This window comes from Cercospora kikuchii (assembly GCF_019650295.1).
Source record: "Cercospora kikuchii DNA, contig_00005, whole genome shotgun sequence".
Taxonomy (NCBI): Eukaryota; Fungi; Ascomycota; class Dothideomycetes; order Mycosphaerellales; family Mycosphaerellaceae; genus Cercospora; species Cercospora kikuchii.
The window spans coordinates 1,494,742-1,512,055 of NW_025408586.1; the positions used below are offsets into that span (position 1 = coordinate 1,494,742).

The 17,314-nt window shown below is 52.4% G+C and overlaps 6 protein-coding genes across 6 annotated transcripts; 3 read left to right on the forward strand and 3 right to left on the reverse strand.

The window, feature by feature from the left end:
• Positions 1–147: 147 nt before the first annotated feature.
• On the reverse strand, positions 148–6,282 carry CKM354_000837200 (uncharacterized protein; the record flags this gene model as incomplete). The annotated part of the gene is made up of 1 exon (XM_044803744.1): positions 148–6,282. The coding sequence occupies one exon, from the start codon at positions 6,280–6,282 to the stop codon at positions 148–150; it is 6,135 nt and encodes a 2,044-aa protein (XP_044659679.1).
• Positions 6,283–7,681: 1,399 nt separating this feature from the next.
• On the reverse strand, positions 7,682–8,457 carry CKM354_000837300 (uncharacterized protein; the record flags this gene model as incomplete). The annotated part of the gene is made up of 2 exons (XM_044803745.1): positions 7,682–8,391; positions 8,445–8,457. 2 exons carry the CDS (start codon positions 8,455–8,457, stop codon positions 7,682–7,684), a joined length of 723 nt encoding a protein of 240 aa, XP_044659680.1.
• Positions 8,458–8,958: 501 nt separating this feature from the next.
• CKM354_000837400 (uncharacterized protein) lies at positions 8,959–9,549 on the forward strand (the record flags this gene model as incomplete). The annotated part of the gene is made up of 1 exon (XM_044803746.1): positions 8,959–9,549. The coding sequence occupies one exon, from the start codon at positions 8,959–8,961 to the stop codon at positions 9,547–9,549; it is 591 nt and encodes a 196-aa protein (XP_044659681.1).
• Positions 9,550–9,910: 361 nt separating this feature from the next.
• On the forward strand, positions 9,911–11,533 carry CKM354_000837500 (uncharacterized protein; the record flags this gene model as incomplete). Its single annotated transcript, XM_044803747.1, has 1 exon — positions 9,911–11,533. One exon carries the CDS (start codon positions 9,911–9,913, stop codon positions 11,531–11,533), a length of 1,623 nt encoding a protein of 540 aa, XP_044659682.1.
• Positions 11,534–11,616: 83 nt separating this feature from the next.
• On the reverse strand, positions 11,617–13,618 carry CKM354_000837600 (uncharacterized protein; the record flags this gene model as incomplete). Its single annotated transcript, XM_044803748.1, has 3 exons — positions 11,617–13,109; positions 13,164–13,507; positions 13,560–13,618. 3 exons carry the CDS (start codon positions 13,616–13,618, stop codon positions 11,617–11,619), a joined length of 1,896 nt encoding a protein of 631 aa, XP_044659683.1.
• Positions 13,619–14,607: 989 nt separating this feature from the next.
• On the forward strand, positions 14,608–17,245 carry CKM354_000837700 (uncharacterized protein; the record flags this gene model as incomplete). The annotated part of the gene is made up of 2 exons (XM_044803749.1): positions 14,608–14,736; positions 14,786–17,245. The coding sequence occupies 2 exons, from the start codon at positions 14,608–14,610 to the stop codon at positions 17,243–17,245; spliced, it is 2,589 nt and encodes an 862-aa protein (XP_044659684.1).
• Between the last annotated feature and the right edge of the window lie 69 nt (positions 17,246–17,314).

A 17,314-nucleotide genomic window follows, 5' to 3' on the forward strand; every position in this document is an offset into this window, starting at 1 on the left:
GAGGAAACTCGAAGCTATAAAGATGTCTGCCCATAAATGCCATCATGCCGTAGACTCAATAAAAGTGAAAATTCAGTATCGTCCAGGCATGAACACATTTTCATCCAAATTTTCCCATTGACGCCGCGCTATGCCAACAAAACAGAATCAGGAGTGGTATGTGGTTGGTGGAGGATGTTTCGCAGGGTCGTTGTAGTATATCATCCCGCTCGACAAATGTCTGCTTTTGGAACGTTTGTGTATATGGGGCCTCCAAGACTTCGAGTTTGACTTTGACGGAGTATTCCCAGATGAAGAGGAGGGCCTGCCGGATGAGCTGCTTGGTCTAGAGCTCACTGGCGAAATCTTGTCCTTGATCTTGCGTAAGATGCTGGGAGACTTTTCTTGGAGGGACACGATCCTTCTATCAGCGTATGCAGCTTGTTGTGATTCTGCCACAGAAGGCTCATAGCCCAGCGAGTGGTTTATTCTGGAATCGGCTCTGCTCTGAGGTCTGCCTCGTGGGGTGCGTGGAATGTTCGGTTCGGGAGAGGCGTCCGAGACAACTCTTGGCGGAGCGAAGAAGTCAGCGGCCTCCTTGGTGCGCATCAGGAAATGTTGAGGCACGGGAGGGTGCTTGTTCGAGCCGCGTCGAGCTTTCATCGGTTGTGAAGTCGCTTCTGGAGAATCCCTACTGCCAGGGAAGAATTCTCGTGGCCTTGAACTTGATCGAGGGAGAGATTGCTCGGTGCGAGGACTACTCGTGCGCTCACGCGTCCTTGGCCTCGCGCGGTCGACCTCCAAATCTTTGAACGGCAGATGAGGCGAACTCTGACTTTGCATGCTTGCATGACGACTGAGGATTGGCACATCGTCGCTCTTTCTGGCTGCACGTGGCGCGCCAATATTGCTCTTGCGCTCGGCGTACAGCTGTGCAGACTTGTTCGTGATGTCTCCATATTCTGCTTCAAATTTCGATGGATCCACAGACAGATCTCCTTCCAGCCGTGACCTAGTATTCAAGAGTACGGAAACGCGCCGATCGTAGTCCCGTGTAATGTTCTGGAACTCCTCAGCGTGCTTCAGAGCTATTTGAGACTTGCGTTTTGTGATGCGTTTGTTGTAATCGTCGACCAGCTTTTGTTCAGCTGTACGAAGCGCGACAGCAGTATCCATAGGCAGGCTGGTCAGCATTGCCGAGCGTTCTGCCGGATCTTGAAAGTCTGCGCCATATTTCGCGATAAGTTTCTTGCGGTCTTTCACGAACTGAGCATGCTGTTCGGAGCTGATGATTTGCTCCATTGTGTCCTTGTCCTTCGCGAGTGCTGCGACTTTGGCGTTGTAATCTGCCTGCAGTTCGTCTTTGGCTCGTTGAAGTCCACTAACATGCTCATCGATCTTACGTGCGAACAAGGCCTCGTTGGCGCTGATCACACTGCCAAGCTCCGACAACTCTGCTCGGGCGTTATCGAGATAGTCTTCGAAAGAACGCGATTGCCATGCTGCCTCAACGTCCGCGCGAGCTTGTCTGACGCCTGGACTTAAAGGTGTCATTGGCCTTGACGAGCTCGTGTTGCGGCGTGCGGCTTTGATCGGCGTGAATGAAGCCATGTCTGCTTTGGGCTCGACGGGCATGTCCTCAGTCTGCACTAAGGCGTTTGAAGAGCTTCGTGAACTTTCTCTCGGCCTAGAACGTTGCTGCAGGAGCATCTCCAGCTCCTTGACCAGAAATTCATTCTGCCGTGAAACTTCGTTCTTTTCCTCCTGCTTCTTCTTGAGCATTGCTTGCATGGTCGAACGTTCTTCTTCAAGCGTGTTGACTTGTGCAACCAATTCCGCAACTTCTTCGCGAATCGCGACTGACGCTCGAGGCGTGGCAGAACCCCCAGAGTGCTTACGCTGCAATTCACGCAGCGATGACTGGACCTGCTCTAGTTGCGTCGTCAGATCGTCCTTCTCGCTGAGAAGAGCTGCGATCTGTTCCTCGTTGCCGGATTTGGCGTCTGCAATGCGCTTATCAGCAGTCACGAGCTGTTGACGGAGAGCAGCAAGAGATCGCTCGGCTTCAGCCTGGCCACTCATGGTAGCATCAAGTCTGGCCTGCAAAGCCTCGACTTCAGCTTTGTATGCGGCTTCTCGAGACGCTCCCTCAGTCTCTCGCTGCAGACGCGTACGTGCCTCAAAGTCGGCGAAACTGGCACGATGTTGCTCAGTGAGGCGTGCCATTTCTGTTCGCTGAGCTTCCAAGGTGCGAGCGCGCTCCCGTTTCAGAGCATCTTCGTGCGAGGCGAGAAGTCGATTACGGTCGCGTTCAGCGGCTTCCTTCGCCTCGTTCAACGCCAGCTCCAGATCTTTACGGTGAACACGCTCCAATTCCTGAAGCTGTGTTCCTGACGCCTTCTCAGCTGCTTGACGAATATGTGACATTGCATCTTGGTGACGCTTTTTGAGATTCCGGACTTCAGCCTGACTGCCAGACCGCGCCTTTTGGACTGCATTTTGAAGAGCGGTCTTGTGTTGCTCTTCAGCAGCTGCAGCCTTCTCGTCAGCCTCACGGTGAGCGTCATTGATTGCCTTCGATATTGCGTCTGCATGTAGTTGGTCCAACTCCTGAAGCTTTGAAGCAGCGGATGCATCGTTATTGGAAAGCAGCTCCGTCAAAGACTGTGCGTGTTCCGCCTGCAGTTCCTTCAGTTTGTTGGCCCACGCACTGTCGTGCTCTGCAATAGCCCTGGTGTGGCTGGTCTGTGCTTCATCAAGCTGCAACTTGAGTGTCGCCTGCAGTTCATCAACAGACTTGCGGTGCATACTTCTCGTAGCGTCGAGTTCTCCCTCAAGTGCAAGTCTGACACTCGCAAGCGCTTGTTCGTGCTCACTCCGAAGTCGTTCAAGCTCATGCTGTGCCTCTGAAAGTGCTTTGTCGTGCTCGAATTTCATCGTCGTGATTTCAACTTGGGCCTTTGCTGCTGCTTCTGCCAGCCTTGCCTCAAGTGTCGATCCGCCCTCGGCCCTCGCAATCTCCAGTGCTTTCACGTTGTCTTGACGTATCCTCTCAATGTCGTCCGCCGCGGCCTTCTTGCTCGCCTCAAACTCTTGCTCACGCTTACTCTGCCGTTCTGTGAGCGTTAACCGCAGGTCATCTAAGCGTTGTTGGTGCTGGCTGGCCAGTATCTTGAGCTGCTGATCATGTCCAGTCTGCAATTGGTGAAGAGACTCTCTATGCATGGACTCTGCAACTGCCTGCGCCTGAGTGTGCTCACTACGAAGATCCTCCAATTGCGACTCGCCTTTTTGACGCATCTCTACCAACTCGGCATGATGGTCCATTTCGCGATCGTGGTCCGATTTGTTGGATCGTTCATGCAGCCTAGCCATTTGTTCCTCGTGTTCCTGAGTGAGCTTCAAAATTGCAGCTTTATGGTCACGTTCCAGAGATTCATGTGCCGCGGCCTTGGTGGCATGGATGTGCGTGGAATGTTCAGACTTGATCATTTCAATCGCGTCACGGTGCTCCGCCTGAAGTTGAACGAGTTTTGCATCATGGGCAGCGACTGTCTGCTCGTGTCGAGTGGCCTCGTCAGTCAGACTAGCGTTGACAGCTTTCAATTCGGCGCTGTGCTTGGTTTTCATGTCTTCGAGGAGAGCATCATGGGCTGTTTGTGCCTTGCCCACGCGCGACAAGGCGTCTTCGACTTCCCGGCGCATTTGGTCCTTCTCCGATGCGTTCTTTGCTTGGAGATCCTCAGTTTCGGCTGCCCATTTGAGTCGAGCCTGCTGCAGCTCTTCAGCGTGGGCATCACGGATCTGTTGGGTCAATTTGTCGTGTTCGGCAATCAGTTCACGTTTCCCGCTCTCACCGTTCTCGCGACTTGCATTGATGGCCGACAAGTGCTCGGACCTCAGTCGGCTAAGATCTTCCTTCAGGTCACTCACGTCCTGCTCCTTGGCTTGCTGTTGTGCGTGATGCTGAGCTTTCAGGCTCTCAAGTTCATTGCTATGTTCCGCGCGCAGTTCCGCCAAGGCTTCTTCATGGGTTGCAGCAGCAGTTGTTGAGTAAGAGGTTGCCTCCTCGAGCTTTTCTCGCAGCTTTGCTTCTGCTTCCTCGTGCCTTGCCAGTGCTTTCTGTCGATCGTGCTCGTGTTCAGCGACCAAGTCAGCCAACGCCTTGCTATGGTCCGTGGACTTGCCCTCGAGTGCGGCTACGTGCTCGTCTTTTAGCCTCGCCACTGTCCTGTTGTGGCCCTCCTCAAGTTCTAATACTTTCCGTTCCGCCACGGTCGAAGCTGCACTAGATGCCTCGGTGTACTTCGCCACCAGCTGCTGTACTTCGGCCTCATGCTCAGACTTGACTGAGATCAAACTCTGCTCGTGAGCTGTCTGTTTCTCTTGCAGTTGTCGTTGCAATTCACAGATTTCCTGTTGGGTCCTCGTCTTTTCCTGCTGCATGGTCTCGGCATGCAAGGCATCGACACCAGCGAGACGTTTCTGACTGGCTTGTTCGGTCTCGCTGTTCTGCTGCTGCAAGACTTTGATCTTATCATGCGAGGAATATGCCTCCTTCTGCAGATCGTCACGTTGCTTGCGCAATTCATCTCGAACGATCTTCATCTCGTCCAACTCAGCGTTCTTGGTTCTGAGCTGTTCGGCGTGAGCAGCTTTGACACTATCTAGCTCCACCTGAGCTTCTTTCTGCACCAATTCGCGTTCAGTCCGCAGGCTAGTGAGGAGGTTCTGGGCGTGTTCTCTGCGAAGCTGATCCATTTGATCCGAGTGCTCAGCTTTGAGCTCCGCCTTCTCGTAAGCGTGCTGATCTTCGCTTTCCTTGAGTCTGGCAGCCTCTTCGGCACGGATACGCTCAAGTTCCTCTTCATGCATAGCTCTGAGCTCGTCAGCGGTTTTCGTGGCCTCCTTGTACTTGAGACCAAGGTCGACGGCGTGTTTTGTGGCCGTTTCGTGCTTGGCCTCGACTGCGCTTAGTTTCTGTTTTAGTTCCGTGCTCAGCTGTTCTTGTTGCGCCAATTCAGCATTTAAAGTATCGCAGCGACCGTGAGCCTGTTGGAGCTTCTCCTGCAAAGCCTTCTCAGCGTCAATACGCTCAGCAGTGAACTTCTCGAGGTATGCAGCAGCGTCTTTGTTCTCGCGTTCCAGCTTTGACAGCTTCGCGCTAGTATCCCGAAGTGAAGCCTCGACATCCGACTTGAGTGCGTGCAGTCGTAAGATCTCCTCCTGAGCAGACTTGTGCGCGACATCTGTGCTTCGCTTTTCGGTGCGGAGATCGTCAAAGGCCTTTGACTTCTCCTGCAAAGACCGCGCTCCATCTTCAATCTTCGCATTTAACTCTTCGACCCATTTTCGCGTTGCTTCAAGCTCATTGTTGAGCGAAGTCTTCTCCTTCGTCGCTCGTGTCAGCTGCGCTTTCGTGTCTCCAAGTTCGCCTTTGAGCCTCTCCTTTTCGCGAACGACATCAGCTTCTAGTTTGCCCGTCTCAGTGGCCAATTTCTCTAGCTCCGATTTAAGAAGATCTCGTTCTTCTACAAGATGATTTGTTCGCGCCTTGGCAATCTCCTTCTCCTCGGTCAAGCGATCCAGTCGCTCTTCCGCACTCTGCAAGACATGATCGCGATTGTCTCTCTCTTGTTTCAGCTCCTGCTCCAATTTCGCTTTCTCCGTCTGTAGTCTCTTTCGCTCGTCATTCAGTAAACGCTCCAGTCGGTCCTTGTCCTTTTGAAACGTCTCTTCCAAGTGCGCCTTCTCTAGATGCAAGGCATCTCTTTGCCCTGTCAACAGATCCACACGCTCTTCTGCGTTCTCCAGAAGGCTTTCGAACCTCTCTCTTTGAACCTCCAGGGCTTCATTCGCCTTCTCTAGCTCTTCGTCGCGCTCGTCGAGCACGCTTTCAACCTCACTCTCACTCTCAGCGCCAGGATCAATTTGGCTCGCCCTCCTGACCAGCGCATGCTCCTGTTCCTTCGCCTTCTCTGCAGCTTGTTGCTGTTCATACTTGATTCTCCTCTTCAGAGCATCGAGCTCGTGGAATATGTGCTCCTTCACCACAGGCTCCTGTTTCTTGTTCCTGAATACCACAGCGGTTATGCTACCAGAAATTTGCTGTCGGTTGCTTTCGGCACGCGTAATCAACCTCTTTATGTGCTCAATCTCTTGACTGATACTCCTCGGTCCTCCCACCACCGTCGAATGCGATGACTCTGGGCGCTCGGTAGAATCGCTCCATGCTCGCGAGGGCGGCCGAGAACTAACGTGAAAGGAGCCACTGGCTGAGCGCAAGATGCCAGAATCGTTCATCGTTCCAGTGCTTGACAGACTATAACCAAGCTGGTGATCTTGCCATCGTGGGTCGGCAATGCTACGTCTTGGGCGTCTATTTCGGAAGAATGCCTGTTCGCGCGGATGGCGGTCTGTATGGGTTACAAGTCCTTTCTAGCCCAAGAGGACAAGCCAATGCAGAACTGTCCAGCCCAATGCAGGATCCAAGCTAGTGAGTATGCAGAGTGACTACACGTCGGTTCATGCCGAGTCAGTTACGAAAGCATATCGCGCTGTCCAATAAACAAATGAGAATAGGGAGTGAAATGTGAAGAAGCTCGAGAATTGTGAAATGGGGTACTACCGGTTCTCAAGTGAGCAATCTATGACTATGACATGTTGAAGGTTGATGCAGGCATGTTCGTGGTGAGGCTGGGTAGCTGATGGATCTCTCCACTGCTGGGGCAAGACCCAGTCTCGGCGCGGTGCGTGCCTCCGACCTGACCTTGCCTGGCCATCTTCACCCGGCATATCGACATTATGTGCTGTCACTCAAGGCACTTGCACGCGCCGTCATTGAGTAAACTTGCGTTCAGCTGGCCGAACAACAACGCAAGCATTGCCCACCAACCTTTGCCTTGCTTTGGTCCAATCTTGGCTTGAACTGAACAAGTTTGCCAGCAGCAGGCTAGTCGCTTTCAAGCAAGGGCAAGATGACGGTGCTGCGCCCTCTGCGCAACTGAGTTGCATCGAACTGGTTTGGCTCTAGTAAAGTGCAAGTATGGCTCACAGCGATCGATCATTGGGAAAGTTCGATCCATTTGCTTTAAGAAAGTGATGTCAATGCACGAAGAGTACAATCGCAAAAGGTACAGTGTCGTCGAGGAACTTGATACGAGAGGAGCCTACACAGGTGCGATGATTTTTGCGGAACCGAGCGTCTTCGTGACTATGTGAATGCTTACTGCATTGACATTGTGCTTCAAGCCTGTCCCGCAGCCTGCCTCAGTGGCTACCTCCTAGAATCAGACTCGACAACAGACTCGTTCACGAGCTCGCTTTATGCAGGCACGCCAACGTATCTGCAGGATTGACAACAGACCTTTTCGTTCTGCAATGTGCATCGAGACGCTGAACTATCGGTCCCTGCCAAGCTGTAATACTTGCCAGCCGTTCCGATGTTCCCAATATCCGCGAAAAGTGAAGCATCGAAAGTGGCGGCTGTGGTGCGCATTGCCAGTAAATGGTGATGCTCAGATCTCTTTCATAGAGATGCCACGCCGCCAGCCTGTCCCTTCCGAATGCTGGTCATCGTGAAATGATATCCGCCCGCGTGCACTATGGCGACATGACCTGTGCGCCGTCCCAATGCTGTGGGTACCATGATCCCAATAAAAGTACATCCCTCCGACTCCATCGTCCGTGCTCTTGCCCGAGGCTATGAGTTGATAGCAGAGAAGCCACCTCCTCCGCAGGTAGCCTCAACTTCTGCAGATCTGTCTCCGTTCTCTTGTGCGTCCTTGACTCCCTCCGCTGTCTCTCCTCCTGCCTCGCCGTTCGCCTGGCTAGTGCCACTGGGTATGCCAGTAGGAGGTGGCCCATATGGGGAGCCATGTGGAAGGGCAGGCGCGGAGCCTTGACTGGGCAGGGTGCGTGCAGGAGCGGGGTCTACGTATGCGAATCGTCCATCTTCCAACATTGCGTTAGCATGGACCATTTGTCCATTGGGCCCTTGCACTAAAGGCGTTGGCGCAGTCGTTTGGGGTTCAGTTGACATACCGGCACCTGGCGGTGCGTACTGCACGTGTTGGAACGTGTTTGATGGTGCCGCCGCACCAGGCCCATGTGAGCTCGATTGTTGTCGCCGCCTCTTGTCTCGATATGGCCTGTCTGGAGGGGGAGTCTGCATTCCCTCGTCACCACTGCCATCGCTGCCGTCAATGTTCGGCTCTGCGCGCTTTCGAAGCTCGTCTAGCAAGAATGCTCTCTCCAAGCGCATCTTCATGATGGATCGGTCTAGTCGCATTCGTCTGATTTTGAGGTCATCATTGGCAGATTCGACTTCGTTGAGGCGGCGTTTCAACTGAATGCATTTGCGGTAGTAGGCTTTCTCAACACTTGGCGCAAGTGGTGTGCCTGGCGGCGGTTCTGCAGCACGTCAGTCGGCGTGTCTGTCGCGTACGCGAAGCTGAACACTGTACCTCCTGCAGGCATGGTAGGTTGTCAATGTAGCCCTGAGCGTGGTGTGTGATGTTTGACGAGCGTTTCGATGATGATATGGGTGTGCTTCGGTGCGCGAAGGTGTAAGTGATTATGGTTGCGTCGGCATGTGATGGAGGATCGTAGGTCCCCTGCCTAGCGCGTGTGGTATAGACCCACATCAGCTCCACTTCCCACCTTCGCACGTGCATAGCAAACACGACCTCGATGCGTCATCAACTGACCGGGCTTCCGCTCCCGCACGCCGGCCATCTGGCACCGTGCAACAGCCCATGGCTAGAGTCATCGCGAGCAACGCCTTTGACGCGTGGCTAATTTCACAGCATGATGCTCAAATCCCAGAATGAGGATGAGCACAAAGCCAAAACCGCAAGAAGCTGTCAATAAGCTGTCAATAAGTTGCACGGATCGAAATGTTCAAGTATCTTCGACAAATAGAGTGCATTGAGACAAAGCAACAGGAATTGAGATACCTATACCCTGACGGAGCTGAAAATGCAAGAACTTTACGCAACCATCGAAGAGACTGCTGTGGGCTTCGTCGCCTCTCTCGGAGACGAGGCTCGCGACAAATATCTAGCAGCTGACTTCGAAGCAACCTATGCACCCTTGCAAGACGAGATACCGCACGATATTCCGATTGGCGAGCTGGACAACCCGACTTATACGCACTACTTCAGCTCTCAACTTGACAGGCTATCCATCGAAGCCGACAAGCGCCTCTTGGACAGTGTCATCGACCCAAAGAAGCGCAAAGCTTGGCTGTGGTATCAGTTGGAACTTGAGAATGCCGAAGAGCTTTTGGGCGCTCCATTCGAGAAAGTTGTGATGGAAGTCATCTGGATGATGGAATTTACTGAGGATGGGAAGAAAATCATTCGGTGCAAGCAGTATCTCGATACTGTGGCGTGCGATACATTCTTCCCGGAACAAGCGCGTGCTGTAGAAGCCGCCCAGGAAAGCTTTCCAGCAACGGACTCGGATGCCGATGAGGCCGCGCATATCCAAGTGACCTCACTCACTACGACTGACGATGAGGACGCTGCCAACGACTTTCTGCAGGGACTGACAGTGTCGCGAAGCTGATCTAACCTCGCGGAAGGTTGATCATGTCCGCTGTGTTGTGTTGCCAATTTGTCTTGCACTTCGCACTGCACTCTTCAGGCAATACCACCGATTCGTAATTAGACAGTCGGCTGCGGAGATGTGCTCCAATTTTTTTGGCATGAATTCATGTGAGGCTCAGTATTCATTCGATTCCTTTCATTTTTGCACGAATTGTCATTCTTGGTTACGCTTTGTACTTTGAATGTGCCTGGCCGGATCTGGACACCACAAAGAACAAAGCCTTTGGCTTGATAGATCCCTGTGTCGATGGACCCACGGTACTCGAATATCCGCACAATATCACAAGTACACGAATACGAAATTGCCCTGAGCCAATGCCATGTCGCAAAACGCAGAATTCGATGCATTCCGAGAGCACCTTAAGTGGGCGCTAGAAACTGTCGACGGATACAACCTGCATTCCTATAGGCACGAAGCGGAGCAACGATGGGAGCAGTCAATCACTCCAGAAGACCGCACCCGCTTCGCAGAGTTGTCCAAGCAGGCAAAAGACGCCTTGGCCTATACTCTGGATGCTGATTCAATCTTACTGAATATGGAGGGGGATGGAGACTGGGAAGATGGAAAATGGCCAAACATGCTGACCTGGCCTGTTGTCGCCCTACACGACGAGCAAGTCAATGAGCTTCAGGCTTACATGCGGGTCCAAGAGAGCTATATGTTTTGCTTGCAGACAGTCAGTCGAATCTTCTCCGAGCTTACGTATGGATACGTCAAATACAAGTTGGACCACATCTTCAAGCGCATTTGGGATGATGTCGCAACATACAACGATTACATCGAGCTTTGGAATCCGCGCTTGCAAAGGCTCAAAGACTACTGCAGCAGTCCAGAATTTGTGGCTCGCATGGCGCCCTCTAGCGTGAAAAACACCAATTCCGTCTTCGTAGAGGCAGATGAGGGGAAGATCTGGACACAGGCGATAAACATTGCACCACTCAAGGGGAATAAACTATCTCTGTGGGTAGCATACAATCAAGCTGGTCGCCTCGTGGATCGATACGTTCTCAAGCGTGATGTGATAGAACCTGAAAACTACAGCAATTTGAGACACTGGATACAGGGAGACGATGGTATCTTCATACCAAGGGAGTTTCGGCTACAGAACAGGTGTTGGGAGAAAGATCAAGAGAGCTTCGTCCGAATCCGTCATTGTACCTGGAAACCCTGCACATTCGAGTACAAGATTTCATACTGTCCATTCGGCGACCTCATGGACCTCCAGAACCAATTCGATTCACCAGAACGGGTGCCAGAGCCTATACTCTGGTACATATTCGAAAAGCTCGCTCAACAATGCGTAGCAATGGAAGACTCGTATGGCAACCCCAGTGAGCGACAAATCGTACATCGGGACATCAAACCAGAAAATATATTCCTCGATCTTCCCAACCAAAACAATTTCCCAGCATACCCAGAAGCAAAATTAGCAGATTTCGGACTCGCAGTCGAGACATCTCAACACGACGACACGAATCCACATACCATGCAACACACCGGTACACCACCCTTCTTGGCCCCTGAGCAGAAAATAAACATCAAAGGCCGCGGACCGCACGGGCAAGTCCAACCTGAGAAAATCCTATCACACACGAACGTGTGGGCCATGGGCTTAGTGATGCTAGAATTCGTGAACGAAACTCCAATAGGTGATCAAAAACAGTACTATGGGGGCCGAGCAAGTTACTACGCTCCCGACCGGAGAGCAAGGGCAAGATACTCGTCGGAATTGTTGCGACTTATTTCACAGTGTTTAGATTTCTGGCCAGTTGGGCGAATACCGGCAAAAGGATTGCTTGCACGAATACTGGCTGACAGGCAGAGGGTTGCTGACGGGGTTGGGAATTATTGTCAAGCTGCGGCGAATGGGCAGCAGGTGGAGGGGGGAAGGCATGAATGGAGAAAAGGGCGAGAACGGTACAAGTTGATGATGGCTAATTGAATGGAAATGAACATTTGAGGAGGCAGGTCGTTTATTCGTTGTGGGGAGGGAATTCACTTCAGACGCTGTATCAAGCGCATTCATCATGCGGACTTGTCTTCGAAATACTTCAGATCGAGACCTTCCATCCTGCCATCGGCTCGCCAATCTTCCAAGATCTTCAGGAATGCCGGGGAGCCTCCACCATAACTCGCATTGCGAGCTCCTGTCTTGCTTGGAGTACCCTCATTATTGTAGTATCCGGGCGTGCATTCCTGCAAGAAGCTTGCTCTCAGAAGTGCCAGCTTCTCAATAGTCGCCACCCACTGATCCTCAGCCTCACGTGTCGGCTCCACTGTCCGAGCGTTCTTCTTCATGGCTTCTGAGACTACGTACGCAAGGTGTGTCGCCTGCTCTCCAGTGACGTGGACGAAGTTTGGAGTTAGAGCAGCTTGTACTATTGATACGAAGAAGCAATTTGGGAATCCTCGTGTCGTCCATCCGTGAAGGGTCGACGCGCCAGTAGACCAGCAGTCTGTGATTGTCTGACCGTCTCGACCATAGATCTCCATGTTGGTTCTGTGGCTCCAGTCCGTGGCCAATTCGAACCCTGTGGCGTAAATGATGCAGTCAATTTCAACTTCTTTACCGTTGGCCACGATTCCCTTCTCCGTGATGCGCTCAATTCCTAGTCCCTTGGTGTCGATTAGGTGAACATTGTCCTGATTGAATGCTTGGAGGTATTCGTCATGGAAGCATGGGCGTTTGCAAAGCTGGTTGTACCAGGGTTTGAGGCTGTCGGCGGTCTCCTTGTTCGTCACTACCGAGTCTGCACGCGCTCGCACCTCATTCATCTTTTCGAAATCGGCTAGTTGACGCTCTGCGGCTGCTTTCTCTGGGTCCGTGATGTCCGCAGCTCGTCTTGCGAGAAGTTTGTGTAGGATGTCAGTCCAGCCATCTTGAACGTGATCTTCTTCCACCACACCGCCATTGACGATGATGTTGAAATTGTCCATACGTTCCTTCTGCCAGCCGGGTTTCAGACTCGCGGCCCAATTTGGGTCTGTAGGACGGTTGCCTCGAACATCAATCGAAGAAGGAGTGCGCTGGAAGACGTAGAGCTCCTTGGCGTATTTGGCCACATTTGGCACAATTTGAACCGCTGTGGCGCCTGTACCAATTACTGCGACTCGCTTGTCGCCGAGCTTGTGCAGATCACCAGAATTATCACCGCCTGTGTAGTTGTAATCCCAACGAGAAGAATGGAAGCTATGGCCTTTGTAGTCTTCGATGCCCTTCACTCCAGGCAATTTGGGACGATGCAGTGGACCTGCAGCAGGAATGACGAAACGCGCTCGAATGTCATCCCCACGGCTCGTCTTGACTGACCATGTTGCCGAGTCCTCGTTCCAGTGCAGTTCATGTACTTCTGTTTGGAAAAGCGTGCGATCGTATAATCCATATTTACGGCCGATCATCTCAGAGTGTTTGAGAAGTTCTTTAGCTCGGGCGTACTTTTCTGTAGGCATATAGCCGAGCTCTTCGAGGAGCGGCATGTAGATGTACGATTCGATGTCGCATTGTGCTCCAGGATACCCTGCCTCTACGTTAGTAATCTTGCAGGATTTCTCAGGCAATGAGGAGTGCTTACGATTCCAGTACCAGGTGCCTCCAAAATCGCCAGCTTTTTCAATGAGACGAATGTTAGAGACACCTGCTTCGATCAGGCGCACTGCAACAAGTTGTGCGCCATACCCTCCACCTATGATCACCACGTCGTCGACTTCAGTGATTGGATCTCGTTCGAAGGGTTGACTCCACGGGTCTTTGAGGTAGCCTGAGAACTGGCCCTTCTCTTCGATGAGACGGTATTGATCAATGCCGCCGCCATGCTGGAGTCGTTTGTCGCGTTCCGCTATGTACTTTTCTTTCAACGCAACAGGATCGAAGGGCGGAGGAGCTGGCTCGACTTTGTCAAAGTCTGCTCCAAGATTACTACACACAGGTCAATAAGCACATTGCAAATCACAGCAGCGTTGAGACATACACTTGATTCGGCTGGGGGCCAAGGATGTCAACTTTATCTAGCACTTCTGCTGTTGCCATGGTGGACGGACTCAAATGCCTCAGTATCGATCTTAATCGGTCCAAGACCATATGCTAGCAGTATGGGTGGCGTCCTCGCTGTCCTAGGCTGGGCGTCGAGGGCGAAAAGGGAGAGAATGGGGTGCACAACTGGGTGATTGACTTGACAATCAGAAGGAATAGATTCAAATCGAGGAACCTGCTCACGTCGTCTAGTGTGCGTGCACAACTTGGGTTTTATGTTTGCAGGATGCTCGTATCAGGTCGCCGAGGCAGAGCTGGACTCAGACACCCCACCTGATGCAGCTGCGGCGAACGAGTGCGCGCAACGCGTGCAAGTGTAATAACGAATGCTTGCCATCCATGCTGCGAGCTATCCGGAGTGGCCGCTAAGCACGTTAACCAACGCGTCTGATTCGCGACATATTCGACTGAGTCGCACATTCTATCATGTCTCGCTCGTGGCTGAATTGTGCCGGCTCCATGTGGTGTTGCCTGGCCACTTCTGTTGTGCAATGCGGAGTGCTGCCACCCGCGTCGTGTCAATTCAAGCGACTCGCTCCGCACATTCTGCGAAATGCATCGTCTGGTCTGATCCTCCGCTTTGTGAAGCTGCACGTGAGAGACGATGCTGTCGATGCCGTCGGTACTGCCCTCCGACAGACCTCGTGCACGGAGTTGTGCACCGATATACCGCATCAGGAAGTCGCTACCCCAGCGTCAAGGTCGACGATAAGCTGGCTTGTTCAGTATGATCAATTTGTGCAGGACATGGAGCGCGACTGTTGATGACTGAACAGCGGATGGCAGAGTCGTAGTAAGTTGCGGGACAGAGGCAGGAGCGTGAGTTGTACTGTAGCAGCCTGAGGCATAGAGCATCACGTGATTGCCGTGAAACGCATCATCCGCCAGGCTACACCTAGCCTGCTTGCACGTCGCTTCAACACCACCACCTCCCATCCACCCCATCCCATCGTCCCTTCCGCAGCCCACGGAGGAGATCAGCAGCCATGACGGGCAAAAAGGAATCCCTTTTCCGGTCGCAGGAGATGACCCTGACGCAGCTCTATGTGGCCAACGAGATCGGGCGCGAGGTTGTCTCTGCTCTCGGAGAGCTGGGCGTGATGCAGTTCCGCGATGTACGAGAGTGGAGAATGCATGACAGTCTCACCTACTGACTATGAGTAGCTTAATCCCGAAACAACTGCCTTCCAGCGTACCTTTACTCAGGAGATTCGCCGCCTGGACAATGTCGAACGCCAGCTCAACTACTTCCGCTCGCAGATCGAGAAGAATAGCATTGAGATGCGTTCCATCTACGAATTCAGCAACACCTTTGCTGCGCCCTCCGCCTCGGAAATAGACGAGCTGGCAGACCGCAGCCAGAGCTTGGAGCAGCGCATTCAGAGCTTGAACGAGAGCTACGAGACCTTGAAAAAGCGCGAGACCGAGCTCACAGAGTGGCGATGGGTGCTGCGAGAGGCTGGCGGCTTTTTCGATCGTGCCCGTGGCCAGACTGAAGAGATTCGCCAGTCTATCGACTCGTCAGACGATGCGCCACTTCTGCGGGATGTTGAGAACGCCAACGGAAACGCCGAAGGTGGACAACAGAGCTTTAGTGTGATGAACATTGGCTTTGTTGCTGGAGTCATCCCTCGCGAGCGGATGGGTGCCTTTGAGCGTATCCTTTGGCGCACGCTGCGTGGCAATCTTTATATGAACCAGTCCGAGATCCCCGATGCTATTCTCGACCCAGAGAAGAATGAGGAGGTGCACAAGAATGTCTTTGTCATATTCGCGCACGGAAAGGAAATCATTGCGAAGATCAGGAAAATCTCGGAGAGCTTGGGCGCGGACATTTACAATGTGGACGAGAACAGTGAATTGCGTCGTGACCAGATCCACGAGGTGAACAGTCGATTGCAGGATTTGAGCAATGTTCTTGGAAATACGAAAAGGACTCTCGACGCAGAGCTCACACAAATCGGACGCTCTCTCGCTGCATGGATGATTGTGATCAAGAAGGAAAAGAGCGTTTACCAGACGCTGAATACCTTTTCCTACGATCCGGCACGCAAGACCTTGGTTGCAGAAGCATGGGCGCCGACCTCCAACCTCGGACTAATCAAGTCAACACTGCAAGATGTCAACGATCGCGCCGGCCTCACCGTGCCCACCATCGTCAACCAGATCAAGACTTCGAAGACACCGCCAACTTACAACAAGACAAACAAGTTCACCCTCGGATTCCAGACGATTATCGATGCCTATGGTACCGCAAAGTACACCGAGGTCAACCCAGGTCTGCCGACCATTGTTACCTTCCCGTTCCTGTTCGCTGTCATGTTTGGTGATTTTGGACATGGAGCCATCATGACTCTTGCCGCCGCTGCCATGATCTACTTCGAAAAACCACTGCAGCGTGGCAAGCAAGACGAGCTTTTCGGGATGGCTTTCTACGGTCGTTATATCATGCTCATGATGGGCATATTCTCTATGTATACCGGTTTGATCTATTGCGATGCTTTCTCCAAAGAGATTCCGTTGTTCAAGAGTATGTGGGAGTGGGACTTCCCGGAAAACTACAACTCCACGAAAGGAGGAACCGTCAGAGCGCATCGCGTTGAAGGCTACACATATCCGTTCGGCCTGGATTGGAGATGGCATGACACTGACAATGACCTGCTGTTCAGCAACAGCTACAAGATGAAGCTGTCCATCATCATGGGTTGGGCCCACATGACCTACTCTCTGTGCCTTTCATACATCAACGCCCGACACTTCAAGACTCCCATCGATATCTGGGGCAACTTTATTCCTGGCATGGTCTTCTTCCAAGGCATTTTCGGGTACCTCGTCCTGACAATTATCTGGAAGTGGGCAACAGATTGGTACGCCATCGGCCAACAACCACCTAACTTGTTGAACATGCTCATCTACATGTTCTTGTCACCGGGCACAGTCGAAGAGCCCCTGTACTCTGGACAAGGAGGAGTGCAGATTGTCTTGGTTCTCCTTGCTGTGGCCATGGTGCCGATAATGTTATTCTTGAAGCCCTTCTACCTCAGATGGGAGCACAACAAGGCACGCGCTCAAGGCTACCGTGGCATTGGCGAGACTACCACCATCAGTGCTTTGGACGACGAAGACGAGTCTGGCCACGCAAACGGGGACGCCGGTCGTCCCAGCTTCGCAGAGAGCGACCTCGATGGCGCTGTCATCACCCAGGACATCGGTCACGGTGAAGATCATGAGGAATTTGAATTCAGCGAAGTCATGATTCATCAGGTCATCCACACCATTGAGTTCTGCCTGAACTGTGTTTCTCACACAGCTTCTTATCTCCGTCTCTGGGCTCTGTCTTTGGCACATCAGCAGCTTTCCATCGTGCTGTGGACCATGACTCTCAAGAATGCATTCGGGTTCACAGGCGCAGTCGGCATTTTTGTCATCTTTGTTGCCTTTGTTTTCTGGTTTGCCCTCACAATTGCAGTGTTGGTTGTCATGGAGGGAACAAGTGCCATGTTGCATTCGCTCCGCTTGCATTGGGTCGAGGCCATGAGCAAGCACTTCATCGGCGAGGGTGTCGCGTTTGAGCCTTTCAGTTTCAAGGCGATGCTAGACGAAGAGCTGACAGAGTTGAAGTAGAGCAATGTTAGCTAGCTGTAGATCTACCTTGTACAAACATCAATTGCCGCCTGTCCATTCACTTCTGGC